The sequence below is a fragment of the Diadema antillarum genome, unplaced genomic scaffold (assembly GCF_040938485.1).
Source record: "Diadema antillarum isolate AM-2024a unplaced genomic scaffold, OU_Dant_1.0 seq00000626_RagTag, whole genome shotgun sequence".
Taxonomy (NCBI): Eukaryota; Metazoa; Echinodermata; class Echinoidea; order Diadematoida; family Diadematidae; genus Diadema; species Diadema antillarum.
Window position 1 is genome coordinate 180493 of NW_027271547.1, and position 19630 is coordinate 200122.

The 19630-nt window shown below is 37.0% G+C and overlaps 1 protein-coding gene across 1 annotated transcript; it reads left to right on the plus strand.

The window, feature by feature from the left end:
- The first annotated feature begins 1174 nt into the window (after window positions 1-1174).
- LOC139736148 (sodium- and chloride-dependent glycine transporter 1-like) lies at window positions 1175-16287 on the plus strand. The gene is made up of 13 exons (XM_071646878.1): window positions 1175-1352; window positions 5230-5361; window positions 6317-6530; window positions 6774-6906; window positions 7163-7297; window positions 7988-8091; window positions 8547-8671; window positions 9925-10037; window positions 11641-11775; window positions 12826-12925; window positions 13462-13562; window positions 14901-15071; window positions 16117-16287. Exons 1-13 carry the CDS (start codon window positions 1175-1177, stop codon window positions 16285-16287), a joined length of 1812 nt encoding a protein of 603 aa, XP_071502979.1.
- The last annotated feature ends 3343 nt before the right edge of the window (window positions 16288-19630 follow it).

The window sequence follows — 19630 nt, forward strand, 5'->3', positions numbered from 1 at the left end:
ATTGGATTGCATAGAAGACGATCTTAAAGTCCCTGGCTGTAATCAGCAATATAATACTAAATTGACATCAGGTTTATCATGTTTCAAGAGGACATCGTGTTGCATTTTTTTTCAAGGCTCATCTAGGGATATTGAAGAAACTAAAACCTCACATAGTTTGGCTCACGAAGTGCTATAGTGCAACGAATAATGTCCTTTATCGCCATAAAGTATCCCGAAATTCTCCTTATAACATCAGAAGGGCTCTGGAATCCTGACCAGAAAGAATAAAATCACATTGTCTGAATGACATCTAGAATCTGTAAAGCAATGATATTGGACTTTAATCATATGGAGTCACGATGTTTTGAATATATTCATGCGCTAAAATTGTTCTTCCCCCTAATTTCTTCTTTGTATAACTGATCGAACAGTAAAGATTAGGGGGAAACGTAAAAAAAAAATGACTGTGACAATTTTTACGGTACTTGAAAAACTTATTTCGAAACAATTTTTCCACATGAGATATTCCTTTTTTGACGAAAAGATCATTTTGTCCTCAGTAATTTTATTTCGTTTCATGTAATCGTAATTGTTACTATATGAACATAACGTCAACATGAAAAGTGTGATGCCCTATAAACCTGAAATATATCAACATATATACTCTGCGATATAATAAGAATAGTTGATCAGAAACGCTTTTAAAATACTCATTTCAGTTTTCACTAAAGTTAACGTAGCAATAAGTATCTTACGCGCAATAATGGTGTGACATGAATAGTAAGAAAATATCACACGTTGTAAGAGCAAGAAGCGTGTGATAATGAAAAGGGGTTGCTCGTTCTTGAGGAGGCTTTTAAGCTAGCTTAAAAGAGAAGTGAAAAATGAAATGTCAAAATCCATCTTTTACAAGTGTACACTCAGTCTTAGTTGTAATTAAAAAAAACACAACATCGTATTAAAACTAACATACAAAATGCGTTCTTACTCACAGAATTCCCTTCTAGTGCTCGATTGCAACGTCTATTGGGTTTACAGCAAATATTGAAATTAAAATGAAGTCCTTTACCACCTGTTTATTGCGAGTTTCTGCGATCTTGATAAATAAATGAAATATATAAAACAAATCCTTTTAGTCCTTGCTAACTTTCTCCTTGCGATCAGTATAGAGATAAACTGCAAGGTTTCCGCGATGGAAGAGAACAAGTCAGACGTACAGAAAGACCAAGTCGAGACGAACGAGGGGAAGAGCGAGGAGAAGAGAGATCAATGGAGCCACAAGCTGGAATTCCTTCTCACCGCTGTAGGATATTCTGTGGGCTTGGGAAACGTGTGGCGATTCCCATATCTATGCTACAAGAACGGAGGAGGTCAGTATCAGATTTATGTATACCGATTTCACTACTTCCGATAAGGTGGGAGTGTGTCGGGTGTATATGAATTTATTGGGTATGAATCAAATCTCATTAAAGGTCCTGTTCATCTTTGGGAATAGTGATTTTTTTTGTTCAATGTAGGCCTATCATATTTGATGCATAATACGTGTAGGTCTGTTGTATCACAAAACACCCTACCATATAAAATTCTGGCAATAAAGCCTTAAGTATAATGAGATAACAGTATTTTTCTGATTAAACCATAATTGCAGACGGTTTAGTCTGGCAACATTTTTATTATAACTATTCTTCACATTTTGTGTATTCAACAATACTTAACATTGATTATACTGATTCAAATTTTTACATTGGTTATTTCTATCCCAAACTCACATTTTGAAACTATTTTAAAGCACTAATGCTAGGTTTTTGTTTCATATGCATGTGGTAAACTATGCCTTTAAGTGCAATTATCAGCACCATATCGAAATTGTCTGTGACAAAATTGATAGAGCACAGTAAGACTACCAGAGAAACAAGCCTTTATCTTATAATCCTCTTCAAATGCAAAGATCTTCAAATAAGAGAGTTATGGCAGTTAAGGGTTCATTGTATGAGCTCATGGAAATGCGATTCATAATAATGTAATATCATACTAACTCATTCATGTTTATGAAATAAATTCGTCGCACATTTTTTTTTTCTGTGCGTGTTTGTGTGTTGCACTATAGTCGCATATGTAACATAATGATAATAAATATGTTAGCAACTACACTTTTTCCTCCCATTTGGTCGATACTATCAACAACAACAACAAAAAAGAAAAAAAAACATTACTTTAGTTATATTGCAGTGGGAGAGCTGCAAGTCAATATGCACGTGTTCATTCAAACAGTATCACTGAAACATGTTATTTGAAAACATGTACGGAATATTACTATTCCAATTTACAATTCAACTGTTTGATTTTAAGTCTGAGTTTTTTTCTTATGAAACTTCTACCACTCGTTTTATCTTACTATACTTTAACGCTTATCTTTTTTTGTTGATCAAAATCTTCTTTAACATGTTGTGTAATTTTCCATTGTGTATGCATGCTTCCCTTCTTCTGGTTAATTTCAGGCATGTAAAGATACAGACCTGTATAAGCATATGGACAGAGCTGATGATAATAATAATTTTGTCAGTTTTCCTCAATAATTCCTTTACAAAATTTTCGCTTGCTTTCCCTCTCCTCTGCCAATCTTCTTTACTGTCAATATTGTCCTTATGTTTACGTGGTTTCAATTCGAATGATAATTGCAAGAGAATAATAAGAATGAATATATGCCCTACATATTAATATGAAATGTGGCCGTACAAAGCCATACGATCACTACAAAAATTATTTACACACAAACAAAAGTTAGGCGTATAATGATGATGATAATGATGATGAAACAGCATTTATGTAGCGCCATTTATCTGTAGAAACATTCAAAGGCGCCCGGCTCCCACAATGTGTCACATATCATTCACAAAGTTGCTGGAAAAGATAAGTCTTCAGTTCAGACTTGTAATGAGGCTGTTGCAATGCCGAAGCGAGAGTGGTAGAGAGTTCCACAGACGTGGCGCAACAGAAGAGAAGGCTCTATCCCCATACATTTTTCATTTTAGGCGGGTATTGGGAATACGTACAGATACTGGCTTCCATATACTTGTCGTGTATCTCAGTAAGGATTGTTCAAAAATAAGAGTCTATTGAGATTATCTGCATGTAGGCCTATAAATGAATAAACCAATATCCATGGCAAGGTGAACTTCACTGTCACATCACATGTACGTAATAACCCCGGTATCTACATCTACAGGACTGCACAATTTTATTCAGAGATCAATAGGTCTATGGTATTATCGTGTTATTCAAATATACCCTTCCCTGTTCATAAATCTAAACCATAAACCAATGTTTGCCATTTTCATTGATTGTCTTTGATTTTTAATCCTTTCGATGTCAGTGAGTCAAAATAATGCGCACATATTCCACACAGAAACCCATAGACAAGAAGTCGATATGACATGCAAAGGGTTAAAGTTAGGACGCTGTCATAACCTTCATATCTTAAACAAGTGCCAGATAAAATGCAATATCTACGTCTATTTATTGCAAGATAAGAGGTGTCCCGATGGTGATTTCTTTGTGGAGTGGTGAAATTCAAACCGAGTTGAACTGTTTAGCAATATCGTTTTCCAATATAAATTTTATGGTACTACAGCCTAAGATTTGGCAGATCTGCAAAACAAATACGTTACTTGTAGAACAAACAAAACGTGTCACGGGAATAAACTGTTGAAATAACAAAAGCAATCAAAGGGGAAGGCATTTTATATGGTGTAGATAATCATCAGTTATCGAATCATTTCGGCATTGTTTTCACATAGGTCTTCGGGGCGGATCCAGGAATTCCGTAAAGAAGGGGGAGGGGAGCCTTAACAAAATTAAAGGGGCTGCACACGCTCCCCTTCCAATTTTTCGTTTTCTTTTGTTTTAACAAAAAATCAAGGGGCGCGCTGGGTATGACACTTCCTGGATCTGCTACTGGTCACAATAGGTCTGTGGATGAATAAATGTTTGCTCATTACATAAGTGCAGTTTATTGCCTATACGTTACAATATTTAAAACACTCATGAATAAACATTATTATTATCTGTCAACAAAAATAAATATTTACCTAGCTATTCAATTGTTGCTTATCTTTTCCTGATGAGTTTCAAATAATTGATATGAAAGAGTTTCAATTTTTCACCCTTCTATTTCTGTGAACATCTTTAACAATTGATTTATCATAATAGTCTTATCTACCAAGGGTAGTCTCTTCAGGTCCATTACTACCCTTACATTGGCATGTACAATTACACCATGAGCCAAGCGTGACAATGGGGGTGGCGGGGGGGGGGGGGGGGGGGCGATATCCTGTCCGAGAATGGAAGAACCGAGCAAGATTAAAACCCCAGATATTCCCTTTCCAAATTCGGTTCCCTATCCACTATAACAATAGCTCTCCTTCTAAAAAGCCAGTTCGCAGTTCCACTATGCACATGAGCAGAAAAAAAGTTGATTCGTACCAATAGGCATGTTAGTTTTTAAATTCACTGGGATAAGCAGCTGTGATGTAATGATTATTCGTGTAATCCTTATACACGCTGCTTTCCATCATATCCACCTGACAGCAAAGGTGGTACATTGTATTTGGCAATAACAATAGAAAGAGATTATTCATACTTTCAATGCAAAATAATGAAATGAATGCTTTCCCAAGTGTTAATTGACGGATCAATCGGATCATTCTGGTCATCTGGGGCCCGTTTCATAAAACTTGTCATCAGTGACAACTGCCACATTTCTATGACAAATTTGCTCTCAGCCAATCAGATGCAAGGATTTCAGTAGCTTGTCACATGTATGACAACTTGCCACTGATGACAAGTTTTATGAAACAGGCCCCAGGTCTACCCAAGTTCCTTCGTTGTTTGAACAGGATTGATGAATCCCATAAGTTGTTACGTACAGCTTATGCATTATCTTGTTTGAACAGGATTGATGAATCCCATAAGTTGTTACGTACAACTTGTGCATTATGTCGCTTTGAAAACAAGTGAAGTGCCCCTAACCAACTGAGAAAAAAGAAAGGTCATTCGTACCAATGTGCCCATGGGCTAACTCCCAACTGGCTTATTGTTAACGTGTGGTCCCGTCATATAGATATTACCACAGCTTATACTGAAATATCATTTATCAGAGACGAGGTCTATACTCGAGTTTAAAACTGAAGTCAATGAAGTAAAAGAGACCAGGGACCGACTGACCTTTGAACTTCAATTCAAATGCAGGAGCATTCCTGATTCCCTATTTCATCTTCCTCTTCATCGCGGGGATTCCTCTTCTAATCATGGAGTACTCCCTCGGTCAGTTTCCCAGCCTTGGTTGCGTCCGATGCTACAACATTTCCCCGATTTTTCGAGGTAAAGAATACGATAAAGTCATCGATGTGATAACCACCTGCTTATTAAACATGCACTCTCAGTGTATCATCTCAGTATGTTTTTCAGGTACATAATGTTGAAATAATGAGCGTGTGCAATGCCTTTGTGTGTTGAGAGTAATAAAGAAATAGTCGAAACCAGGAGACGATGTCTTATAAGACAAAAATTGTATTGCTTACTTGTTTATTTATCTAAAAACAAAGTTGATATTACCATAATTTTTCTTACAAGAGAGCCGCCTTGTGTCTGTCAATGTGCATTGGTATGTGTGCATGTATGTGTGTATTTGTCTGTCTTTTTTTTTCTTTTTTCCGCTTAGGGAAATTGTTGTTTTGTTGTTTTTGTTACTATGTGTGTGTGTGTGTGTGTGTGTGTGTGTGTGTGTGTTGTGTTTTTATACGAGGGGACTGCACTCTACAAGCTCTGCTTTTTAGCAGTCCCCTCCATTTCCAGCAATATGCATTTACCACAGCGACACGAGTTATTTTTTGTATCTATGTTGGAAATTTACCCGTATCTGTGTTACAATGTTATTTCTGTTGATCGCATTGTGGTACTGATTTTCTGACATCTGTTTATACGAATGTTTCATTGTACTTCCAATTATTTTGTTTGTTGGAAATGAAAATAAATGAACTTGAATAATTGTATCCATGTTTTGTTGAAACTTATATGAGTCAAAGTTCCTTAGAAAATCATGTACTCATGTAAATGTTATGCATATTGCTTTGTATTACTTTATATGGATATAAAATCAGTTGAACTCAAGATGCAGATAGTATTTTCATATAATCATAGTCTTTGTGGCCTTTCTTTCGATGCGTATATGCTTCACCAAAATGTGTGTGAGCTTTCTTTTTCTTTCTTCATTTGATATCATTCTCTTTAAAGATTGTTCATACATTATTTCAATTCTCTGGTTTGGGGGGTGTAGGTCTCGGAATGAGCATGATACTGGTAAACTTCACGACATCAATTTATTACGCCGTCATTGTGGCATGGGCGCTCTACTACATGGGGGCATCTTGTCTGAAGACGCTCCCGTGGTCAACGTGCGACAACCCTTGGAACTCGGCCGACTGCTTTGATTCCAGCCTCGTGAACAGGACCTTTAACAAGTCCACACGCCCGAGTGAAGAATACTGGAAGTGAGAGTTCCAACGATTTCTTTCAATGACTAATTCCGTCCTTCCTTTAGGCTAATAATCACTCCATATAGATCCGGAACTTCATGCCGAAGGAGGGATGCTAATTGATGGTCACTTATCATTCCATCTTTGCCGAAATCCTTCATGAACTTCATTGTTGACTTGTTTTTATCTCAATATCTACCAGGGTTGAGGAAAAGGTACAATTTGTACATAGATAACATGTCGGTTTTAAAATTTCAGAAATCGCGTTCATAATCTTTCGGACGGCATTGGTGAGATGGGGTCAATGAACTGGGAAATGTTTGGTGCCTTCCTGGCAACATCTGTGGTCATCTATCTGTGCGTCATCAAAGGTGTCAAGTCCACAGGAAAGGTAAATGAAATATTTCAAACAAAATCGTTGTAAATGACATTAGAGTTCGCTTCGCACGGCCTGTCTTAATAGACATTAATTTGGTTAAGGTTATAGATGTTCCTTTTCGTTCTCACAACCCACTATAGCATTTAAAGGCATTATTTACCATTTGCATGTGAAACAAAAACTCATTATCCGTGTTTTCAATAAACGATGATTTTGGTAACAGTCAATTCGATATGTAAATGTTATCATAAATTGGTATTTCAATCAGGTGGTCTACTTTACGGCGGTCTTCCCCTATGTGGTGTTACTCATCCTTTTCTTTCGAGGCGTTACCCTACCTGGTGCAGGAACCGGCGTGTCTTACTACATAACTCCACGTTTCGAGAAACTCCTTGATGTCGATGTAAGTGTTTTACCTCTGACAATTCGTCTCTTCAGGCTGTGCATTTGTGTTTTGTTTTATTATTTTACATAAAAAAGTTAATATCAAGAACTATGCAATAACAGTTAAGGCATTATCAATGAAGATAAGTTCAACTTACACTGTTCATATAGTTCCTTCAGTGCAAGTGGTTATTGATTCAGACTGCAAGACTTGTGATTAGTGTCTACCGCTGGCCTTGACAAATCAGTATCTTAAAGTAGTGATGTAATATATGCATGTAGAATATATTCGTGGCAGAATTGTATTTGCGGAACAATGAGACCACCCAAGACATGACTTCTGGATATATATATATATATATATAAGACCCGGGTTCGATCCCCGGCGGAGACCAATTTTTCAACTCTTGCGCTTTTCCAAAAAGGAGGAACAGTAAGAGGAATAATAATGTCAAAGCTACGCACCGATTTCTCCTCATTTCTCATATCTCATATATATATATATATATATATGTGTATATATATATATATATATATATATATATATATATATATATATATGTGTGTGTGTGTGTGTGTGTGTGTGTGTGTCACTGTGGTGGACAGTTCTATACATCTATCACCGGCAATGAAAACCGCTTTGATTGGTCGGAAGTTTGATACTGTTTGAGGTTCTTTCATATTTTGTTCTTTTGCGCTCGCTCTATAGACATGGAAGGATGCGGCTGTCCAAATTTTTTATTCCACAAGCATATCATTTGGGACTAGCATCACTTTGACCAGCTACAATAAGTTTAGGAACAACTGTTACAGGTACGTCTGTTGCTTGTGCAAGTTTCCCCCTACATCTACTTTTGATCTCATTTGCCAAAATTCACAAAATCGGACTGGATTAAAAAGTAAGTGCAGATTGCTAAAAACCGAGGCTTTCAAACTAAGAGTTTTACTTGAAGGGATTGTAAGCAATTCAGTTATAATATTTTGGGCTCAATGTCTAAACTGGCATACATCCATTACGATAATAATCCGCTCGAGGTATTATTTTCTATATCTTGTGCATACATACGATACTTATTCAAAAGAAACTGATCGGTTCATAATGTCGCAAGGAATATCTATGTTATTTATTTCGGTTATTAGACCCTAAATTGCTATTTTCCACGATGCATTGAAAGAGCGGAAGTCAAGTATATTGTTCAATGTTTATATCAATATCGGAATCGCCCTTCATTAAATGTCTCTTGCAACTTCTTCCCTCATTGCCGCAGGGACGCCATTACTGTCTGTCTCATCAATAGCCTTACCAGCCTGTTCGCTGGCTTCGTCGTTTTCTCCGTGCTTGGTTTCATGGCTCACGACAGCGGACAAAAAGTCCCGGATGTTGTTGACGACGGTAAGAGAACAAAACCGAATCATTACTGTTCAATATTTTCGATTTTGTGTGGACGCTGTGGGATAGCGGATAAGATTCCCAACTCCCAGAGGTCGGAGGTCCCGAGTTCGAATCCAGACCAGTGCTGACGTCCGATTTGTACAAGATGTTTTTACCCACCTGTATGTCCCTTTCGAACCATGTGTGGGTACCTGGCAACAGTATATTGGTATAATAACAATGACAGGGCCCTGCAGAGCAGTGTCAATACTGAAGAGACTTCCCTTGATAAAGAGAACGAAATACTATCATTATTTCATGGTTTTTGATGTGTTCTGTGTAAAAAAAAAAACAATACAGAAACTTCACCTTGAAAATGACCCATATGTAAAACAGTAAATGGAAGCAAAGAAAAAAGGAAAAAGATAATCAGTTTCAACCAGCGTACTATACTATGGAGGTTACATCAGAAATCATTGCAATCTTCACTGTCTTCTTCACTAGTGAAGGAAAGTGTGTCTTGTACTTTGAATTTTTGGGGTATTTTTTTCTGATTATGGATTTTATTTCAATAGCTGCTTTTTGTTAACTGAAAGAAACATTCTTTTTTACGATAATTAGAGGAGAAAAAAAAGAAGAGAGAACAAAACGAAATCATTTTGTTGTACGTCTTTTCTCTTCATATAGACTCTGTTCCATTATTATTGTCTGTTTAAAAACTATATACCACAAAACAGATTTTTAAAAGGAAGGAAGAGAAAACATTCAGGTTAGTGATAAGTTGTATCGAGTCATTGAAATATAGGAGAGAGTAGAAGAAAACAAGAAAAACAATCAATTTTTATCAACTTTGTGCAAGGTCGTAAACGGAGTAATCATCATTACTATATTGTCATGGTAATTATACAAATCTGTGTGATGCCATTACAATTTTGTAGCGATGATTATTATTATTATCATTAGAATTAAAGTTCAGTGCAAGTTTACCTCTAAATTCCATTTTGTCTTGAATTCCTTTTATCATTATAAATCACAACTAGGGCGGCTCATTGAATTAACCAACACCTAGCTGCAAACTTTGTTACTTTCGAGCAGTTTCCTCGCACTTTGAGTGACCCCCGATTCAGCATTCGCTATATAGATTCATTATTATTTGGAAGTTTGGGGATCTTCACCTTAAAGTTTCTAGAGGGAGTTGATGTGCCATACGTTGTTTGCAACATTTTTTTTTCTGCACTGACTCTTGCTGCTGCCATGGTGGAACAACACAACAGGACCAGGACTAGTCTTCGTGGTATACCCGGAAGCCCTGTCTCGACTACCCCTTCCCCAGTTTTGGTCGTTTCTGTTCTTCTTTATGATAGTCACTCTTGGACTTGATAGTCAGGTGGGTCCAAATCAAAAATAAACTATCATTTTCATTTCAGGTTAGTTTAAAGTTTATAACGATGAAAGCTATAACCGGAGAGTTTAACAATAATTCCTATTCACGGGTTACAGAATCATATAATCACAACATCGTCAGATAAACAAAGGTATAATATTATCACTGGTAAAAACATTGCAGAGAAAAACGCCAAATGTCAAAATGTCAGTTTGTCAATCCAAATATTTTACGTAATTAACACCGTAGATATAGATTATCGTCCCCTCTGGTATTACAATGTACGTTTTCACTCGAGGAGTACTGGTACGTTTTACCTTTCACCTTTATTACCTATACGTCTGTCATTTTCACCTATATACGTTTACAAGACCGTTCTCCCAACTGCATTTCTACCCATGTGAATCCGACCTTTAGCATCTGACGTTTGGAAATTCTCTAACAACGAACAATCCAAGCACAACGTTTCACATTTTGAAACCAGGAAAGAACTGGGTAAAAGTCTCAGACACCCATAGTGATCAAAGTCGGCTTATTTTATACGATATGTATGTTTGCTCCTTATCAATTTAGGATGCACTAAAACTCTTGGTAGGAGTCACACAGCTCCGTCTTTTGATATTTTGATAGTGTGAAAATTAAATACTTTCGTGATCCTTTGGACTGATGACGAGAACATAAAATACGAATCATTGATTGCATCGACAGACTAGCATAGCACCGAGTTGACGCTAGACAATGTTTTCCCCATTGCCCATAGTTGTGGTTTCCTGCATCGCATGATCAAAGGATGTGCTGCGTTTACTCACGTGTGCTTTTATAATGTACTGATTGAAGTTATACAGTGTACACTTCCAGCGTGCGGTTCGTATCAGGTTCGATAGCATCGTCATGTACAACATAACATGCACTCATAAAGTTTGTATACACGCACACACCATAACACATCCAACCTGATAAAGCGGCATTGTGACCTGGCTTCTTTAAAAATAGTAGATAGTCATCCCATATAATGCGATCAACTAAACATCCAATGATGACATTGAACAACAAAATATATTACAAACGCAAAAACAGATACATCCATCTTTATAAAATTGAAATATTTGAAATATAATCTGTTGAAAACAACGACGGTAATGATATTGAAATGAAATAAATGTTGATAATAATCAACATAATAACTTCGATTGATATATCTTTAAAAACATATATCTTCATAGATAATGAGTGCAATGTCACTGAAAACATTTTATGTTTACCTCTGCCATGGAGGTTATGTATTTTACCGGCATCGGTCTGTTTTTCTAGTTTTATTATAATCATTATTATTATCGTCATTATTACTATTCTCAATCCAATTATCATTATTATTATGTATTATTTTGTATTATTATTATTATTTTTATTAGGCCTATTACTATTATCATTATTATTACTATGTATCATTTTGTATTATTATCATTATTATTATTATTATTATTATTATTATTATTATTATTATTATTATTGTGTTGTCTTCTTTTGCAAGCAAACTCTTTAATGATTATTCATTATGTCTAATGCTATATCCGCGATGATATTTTGCATTTTCTCTGCATCCCAGTTCTGTGGTATTGAAGCTGTTGGAACCGTTATAGCTGATGAATTGTCACCGGCCACAAGAAAGAAATACAAGAAATTTATTACCATGGGAGTTTGTGTAGCCCTCTTTGTTTGTGGTATTCCAATATGCATGCAGGTACGTCAACCAGGCAATGAAACTTCTTTAAAATTGAGAGGGGAAATACTATATATCCAGTGAATTTATTCGGACCCCGAACAAATCCCAACCGTTATTCTCGATACAATGGGGAAACGTATTCTCAAGTGACATATGGTTAGTTTTCATTTCTTAAAAATGAAAATCTTTTGAGGTGTACTATACCGTAAGATTTTATAGATTATATTAGGAGACATTATTCTTCAACCAGGCAAAATTTCGCGACGTTTGCAAAAAAAAAGGAAATACGACCCTATAGCATATAATAGGCGTCACGGGGGAGGGGGGGGGGGGGGGTACCCAGGTGTGCGTTGGTGCGAACGCATCCCCCTTCAGACCCTAAATAAAAGTTTTACTTATCATGTATGCACTCACAATTTAAATCTCCATGGTCTCGGAGGTGGAACCCCCCCCCCCCCCCCCCCCATCCAGACCCTCCCCCGCTCGCTCATACGGGCTCGGCCACTTCGCTCCTTCGCATGCGCGCGGGTAAGGGGCCCTCTTTTTTTTTTTTTGTCAGCTGAAGAAGCCCGAAAGTGAAATCAGAAAATTGAGCTGAAGGCCTTTTTTTTTTGTTTTTTGTTTTTTGTTTTTTTTGTTTTTGTTTTTGTTTTTGCTTGTTAGCTGATGAAACCCGGAAGTGGAACCAGAAATATAAACGCATCACCCCCCCCCCCCCCCCCCTTGAAAAAAAAATGCTGGTGACGCCCTTGCTTGGTGCATGATATCTGCACGTATCTATTAGACTGTTCATGCTGTACAATAACATGTAATCAAATCATTGTATTACAGTGACCGATTCATAGTTTAGTATTAGTGACTAGTCTACGTATACTTAGTGAGATGATCATGATATCAACACTTTCTAAATTGTGAAATAAGGTGATTCCTTTTTACAAACTTTGTGCTTCAGAAAACGCAGAAATTCGCATAAATCCTTCTAAAGTGTTTCGTTGATATTGATGTTGAATCGTGCTGGTTAATTACCCCTTGGCTGCATTGTGTTATTTTTTTTTTTCTATTTGTAAGGGAGGACTGTATGTATTGACATTAATGGACTGGTTCACGGCCTCCTATGCCAATTTCATCATTGCTTCATGCACAGCGCTTATGATCAGCTACGTCTACGGTAAAAAAAAAAGTTGCTTATTTGTTATCATTTTGTGGTAGATAAAAGCTTTTATGGTTTTTTTTTAATTTCAGAAACAAGTAATGTTATACCTTCTAGGGGTCTGCTTTGAATGTGCTATCACATTTATATCGAATCATTGCGAAACTGTAAAACATCGCAAACCACCACCTGATGTACTCTTATTAGTTAGCAAGTCACGTTCTGTAATCACCCATTATGTCTAATTCATCAATATACTAGTTCAGTCATTCATATCTATGCTCATAAATTGATATACGTGTTCATTATTTTATTAAGTGGGGTGTTGTGGTATTTATGTTCTGTAATCACCCATTATGTCTAATTTATCAATTTACTAGTTCAGTCATTCATAATTATGCTCATAAATTGATATACGTATTCATTATTTTATTTGTGGGGTAAAGGGAAGGTAAATCATACCCTTTGGTTCATGCTAGATAAAGAATCATAGGTCAAGACAGACACGGATTATTTCTAATTTTCTCCAACATCATGGTAATCAATATGCACAGGTCGGAAACGGTTCGTCAGGGATATTGCGGCCATGACGGGGAGCACAGTGTGGGTTTATTTCCAGTTCTGTTGGGCCGTCTTGTCTCCACTCGCCATGCTCGTAAGTCACAGAATATCAGCCGTGAAGACTTAATGGACGTATGCTTTAATCCCTTCTTCAAGTTGACTTTAATTAAATCTAAACATCAAGGTTAAGAAAAGAACATAATTTCATTAGAAAACACGATTATTATGACATTTTGAGAGTTACTCATGTTTTCTCAAAATTTTGCACTCTGTCACAATCACACATTAGTGATAGCCAAGCTGAAATCTAAATTCATGAAATTCTTCCGTCGAGATGCTTTCATTGCAACTGATTGATAAATTGCCCTGCATCGACATAAATAAATCCGGTGTCTGTCCGGTGATCAGGAGGTCGTGGGTTCGAGTCCCGCTCGAGTATGTACGCCCATGATTTTTTATCATGGCTACTACTAAAACACTGATCAACTCAGTGATTATTTACATCGATGCAGGGCAATTTGCCAATCAGTTGCAACGAGCTGAAATTGTTTTGGCGACGTATTATGAGTTCAGTCAGCCTTGCTTAAGTCGACCTCGCATAAGTCGAATAATTGCCTTGTCAATTCCTCTTCTCTTTACCTGGTATATTCTTCTGATTTTTATTCCTCGCAAGTAGAAATTTCTCTAAGGCGAAGCTATTTCTTTAGTCCAAATGGATTCGACTTATAGGCAAGGTTGACAGTATATCCTCAATCAACAGCCCCAACCCTCACATTAACATCGGCTCAACTAAACTTGTACATAAAAGAGACATGAAACTTTCCCTTTCGAGAATCAAGCTTTTATTCCTTCTTTAACGATATTTTAAAGCTGATCATTATACTCATAATTGTTTTGTTTTGTTTTTTTGCTAACGTTTTAGGCGTTTTCGTTGAAGTCAAATAAAACATCGTTTTATAAGTTGGCGTTCAATCTACTTTTCCTATTTAAAACTGTAGCCTAATCACTCAATTATTATATATATATATATATATATATATATATATATATATACGTATGTGTGTGTGTGTGTGTGTGTGGATATAAGAGAGAAAGAGATCAAGAGATCAAGACAGACGGACAGACAGTCGTGGAAGCAAATAATTTTGTATAGTAAAACCGTCAGTGCTGATTTGTTTTTAAATTTGTTCATTGACTTTTCTCCCTTATACGCCTTGCAGACTAAACATCTTCTTAGTTTTCCATGATCAGCGGTGACCCAATGAACCAAATACGCTTATGTATGCACCAAAATATCGCTGTAGCGCCCATAACAGAGCCATATCATCGATAGCCATAGCCATCAAACAAGTAGGCCCTAGTTTGTCAGGCCACTTGTCAGAACTCACATTCATCGTTGTATTCTCAATGGTCATTGTTTTTTTTTAAACAGATGATATTGATCCTCAGCGTTGTATTCTACATCCCGGCATCCCTAGACGAGTACACGTTTCCCGACTGGGCCCAAGCCGTCGGGCTGCTCTTGGCTCTAGTCCCTGTTGCAGTCATTCCGACCTACATTGTCTACGCTTTGACTTTCAACGCAGAGGGCAGTCTCATTCAGGTAGAAACAGATCTCTCTCTCTCTCTCTCTCTCTCTCTCTCTCTCTCTCTTTAAAACAACAATAAAAATAACAAAAATAACAGCAACGACGACAACAACAACAACAACACCCATAACTACAACAAAACACACGCACTTTTTTTCAATGGTATTTATTTAATTTCTGTTCAAATAATTTGAGTACAATGATCTAATCTGTTCTTTCTGTACAAAATAGCAAGGTATACCCATGATTTTGAAGCAAGTAAACATAATATTTTGTTAGTAATGTATGTACCACTGGGCAGTAGAAATGAAATAAAAAATTAATTTCATGATAAAAACGCTGATAAAAATGCATCTCAGTTCTTAATATAAGAGTTGAAATGAAAATGTATGTGTCAAGCTAATATAATGGAAACATCATTTCATTCAGAATACACTAGCCCAATCCTACCCCCCCCCCCATCCCATCTCTATGCAGCTGCCCCAGTCCTCCTGACTTTGTCATCTCTACGCACGCTCACACACAATCACCCATACACACATCAGGGTCAGCGGAATTGTGGGGTATGGGCTCAGGGCGATGGAGGGGATATGGTGGAAATGGTGTTTAGTTTTTTAAGGGTTTATTCTGTTGATTTACTTTTATTTTCAATACAATTGTCAATTTATATTCCATCTAAAGTCTAGAGTCTCATCCAGTTTCCTCTTTCACTGTGCGGTCTCAGAAAGCTTTTAGAATCAATGACTTGTCATATTTTTTTTTTCTGATCACGTAAAACAATTTATCCATTTCTATCAGATTGAAATATTGAGACTGAAGTTGCTGAAAACAAAGAAAATGATTATGATGATTGTAAAAATATTTTGAAAAAGATTTCTTGTTATGTATCTAGTGCAATATATTATTAGATTTTGAAAATACTCTTTTTTTTCTTGATTTGATAATGATCTTACTTTAAAAAGTGAAAATGGCGTTTGTCTGCTTTTGCATTCAAACTCTCCGTATATTCCTGCCCACTTATTTTATTCGAAGCTGTAATTGTTACCCTCGTAATTACAGAGATTCAAGATATTGCTCAGACCTCACTGGACATGGGGTCCCGCTCAGAATGTTGACCGAGTAGATTGCGGCTATCTACCTTTCCCGCCGGGACGTGGTGGTCCTATACCAGTCGGCTACGAGGGGCCCTACGCCTCTGAGGGTGTGGTGAGCTACGCCCCCACTAAATAGTCCGGGAGCCAGCGGGGGTCAGCCTAGCTGAAAAGGTTACCAATTTTTATGTGTATAGCAATTTAGTACATATGACCCTGAGTATGGAAATGCACGTCTGGCTGGTCATCGGTGGTGGGTGTGGCCAGGAGGGCCACAAAAAGGACCCCCCAAAATTAGGCTAGCCTAGCTGGATAAGTAACCCATGAAAACAACTGGAACTTGTTCGTTACACTTACAGGATAAATGAATGACCATTGCCAGACGTTTTAAGTGGTGGGGGGGTAGCCGCCAGACGCTCTTAAAGGCCCAACTCCAGCTAGGCTAGCCTAGCTGAAAAAGTAACCTCATGAAAACCACTGGAACTTGTTCGTTACACTTACAGGATAAATGAATGACCATTGCCAGACGTTTTAAGTGGTGGGGGGTAGCCGCCAGACGCCCTTAAAGACCCAAATTTTTCCAGCTAGGCTAGCCTAGCTGAAAAAGTAACCTCCTGAAACCCACTGGAACTTGTTCGTTACACTTACAGGATAAATGAATGACCATTGCCAGACGTTTTAAGTGGTGGGGGGTAGCCGCCAGACGCCCTCAAAGACCCAAATTTTTCCAGCTAGGCTAGCCTAGCTGAAAAAGTAACCTAATGTAACCCACTGGAACTTGTTCGTTACACTTACAGGATAAATGAATGACCATTGCCAGACGTTTTAAGTGGTGGGGGGTAGCCGCCAGACGCCCTTAAAGACCCAACTTTTTCCAGCTAGGCTTCCTAGCTGAACAAGTAACCTTGTGAAACCCACTGGAACTTGTTATTTACACTTACAGGATATATGCATGACCGTTAACAGACGTTTTAAATGGTGGTGGGGGGGGGGGGGGTAGCCGCCAGACGCCCTCAAAGACCCAATTTTACCAGCTAGACTAGCCTATATATAGCTGGAAAAATAACCTCCTGAAACCCACTGGAACTTGTTCTTGTGATACACGCAAAGGATAATTGAATGATTGTTGCCAGACAATAGCCGCCAGACGCTCCAAAGACCAAACTCTTACCAGCTAGGCTAGCCTAGCTGAAAATTAGGTCTCAAAGACCCAATTTTACCAGCTATAAGGTTCACATATTTCAGAAATGATAGCAGTGTAATTCCATAACAATACCGCTTGCTTGCGAGTTCACCTGTCTATAGTCTATGCATGCCTTATTCTTTTGTTCTGCTTCCTTGATCCCCAACTCATGCATTCTTATGGTGACTCTCCCATGTCATCATCCTTGTTCATTGCAATTTGTTCTATTTTTTGAAAACATTCTTATTCTTCATCCCAATTATCACAAATTCTGAAACTCTGTCCTCAGTATAACTACTCGTAATTCATAGTTGTACAAATGTAAAAATCTGAGAATCACCGGAGGTCTCCTTTAATGGGGGAGTTTCTTGAGGGCAGGCAGGGAAACATGCTTTGAAATATCAATAGGGCAAGTGTTGAGACGAAATACTGTAGAAATATGAGAATATACAGTGCTGTGATTTTGGTAGAAGAAATAGGGTATCTGTATTTGTCCTCAGTGATAACCAAAAAACTTATTTGGAAAGAATAATAGACATCAAAAAAGAATTGAGTATATGAATATAAGAACGACCCAAGTCCAATTTTTGGCCAAATTTAGTTTGACATGGGAAATTGTAGCTTATGCATGGACTCATCTTGTGTATAAATGATAAATCCTAATTACCCCCGGAAGTGCCTGAAATACAAATGAGTTAAATCTTATATGAATGTAAACATGAAGGACTTGGGTCGTTCTTACATTCATATTATAGCGCCCTCTCTCGTCCTTCTCTCATCTCTATAGCAGAATATCATGTATATGAATCAAAGAACGACCCAAGTCCATATGAATCAAAGAACGACCCAAGTCCATCACACAAAATGGCCTCTCCACAATTAATGTAAATCTTAATTGTCATAATAATATATGTTCTAAATTGTATATACAACGTGGCCTTCCCATCACAGTTAAATAGAATATTATTGGACAAATAAAAAAAATATGAAGTTTTTTTAAGTTTACTTGAAATGGTCATCCATGGACTTGGGTCGTTCTTATATTCATATACTCAATTGCCCAATCAAACATGTCGGGATTTTTCTCAAACATCAGTGTTCTCATTTTCTTTGCAGTGTAAAACAAAAATAAAAAACATAAAAAAAAAACAGGGCCGGGTACAGTATGCGGATGGAAATTGGTGGGATAGGCGTAAACCCGCGGGTATTATAACATACTGACGTGAAAAAAAAAAGACCAAAAACTACTTTCTTTCTGTGCCCTGGGGAGAAATATTCATCAATTGTATTTTGGAAATGTTGAAAATCACAACTTTTGATGAAATTGTGTCCTACAGTGTCTCTTCTTATATGAAGGCTTTTTTTATAATTAAGTTTCTTTCCTCTATGACCATGATAAAACAAACCCCTGATGATTAAAACAAAAGACAATCAAAACTTGGCCAATGAACTCTTTGGACATTAGCAAAAGGGAATACATTAAAAGTTTTTGCAAACACTTTATACAATTGTCTAATACTCCATCAAGCTCATAAAAAAAATACAATTCTACTGCAACAAGAAATCCATTCAGTAAGACTCGTCCTCGGTGTACATAGCTTAAAATGCCAACTTTTTAAAAATAATGCCCCAGCTCTTAAATTTACTTTAAAAAGCGGAAGTAAAGCTCAACACCTTTGGCCTATGACTTTTTAGGTACCGTATCACCTTACGGTTGAGGAGATGGGTAAAGAAAAATTATTAACGAAATAAAACTTATAGGAACATGCTTCACATGACCTAACCGTTTTCTTCTCTTAAGAAAGAAATGAAATCTGAAAATTGTTCAAGAGTGTTTTTGAACATAGTACATTGCAAAAGCAGAAAAAATCAGTGCTTTTAAGAAACATAACTCACAATAACAAGGAATTCCTGTCGTGTCTAGTATTGCACGTTTTTGGTTTGGAGGGTTTTGGATGCTAATATTTCAAGACAAGTTTATGCTCCGGCACTTCAATGAACTTAAATGTAAAGTAATGATCAACCTCTCTTGCCAATTAACTCAACATTTGCTGTTCTTCAGTAAAGCATATGACAGAAACATATGAGAAACATGTCTAAAATTCATATGAATAAGCTCACAGCAACAACAAAAATATTATGTTATCTATATAAACTAATACTGCATGTACTTAGTTTCGAGGGGTTAAGATGCAAAATGTTATGACAAAAGCCCCTACGTGGCTACCAGCAATTAAACATCCTTCAACTTCTTTAGCAAATGAGCTCACTATGTATCATCTTCTTGTTGAGAAGACGA

Excerpts from the sequence above, each read along its gene's own strand:
- LOC139736148 (XM_071646878.1), top strand. The coding sequence starts at position 1,175 with ATGGAAGAGAACAAGTCAGACGTACAGAAAGACCAAGTCGAGACGAAC. Across the intron at positions 5,362-6,316 it reads CATTTCCCCGATTTTTCGAG|GTCTCGGAATGAGCATGATA; the intron begins GTAAAGAATACG and ends TGGGGGGTGTAG. Across the intron at positions 8,092-8,546 it reads TTTAGGAACAACTGTTACAG|GGACGCCATTACTGTCTGTC; the intron begins GTACGTCTGTTG and ends TCATTGCCGCAG.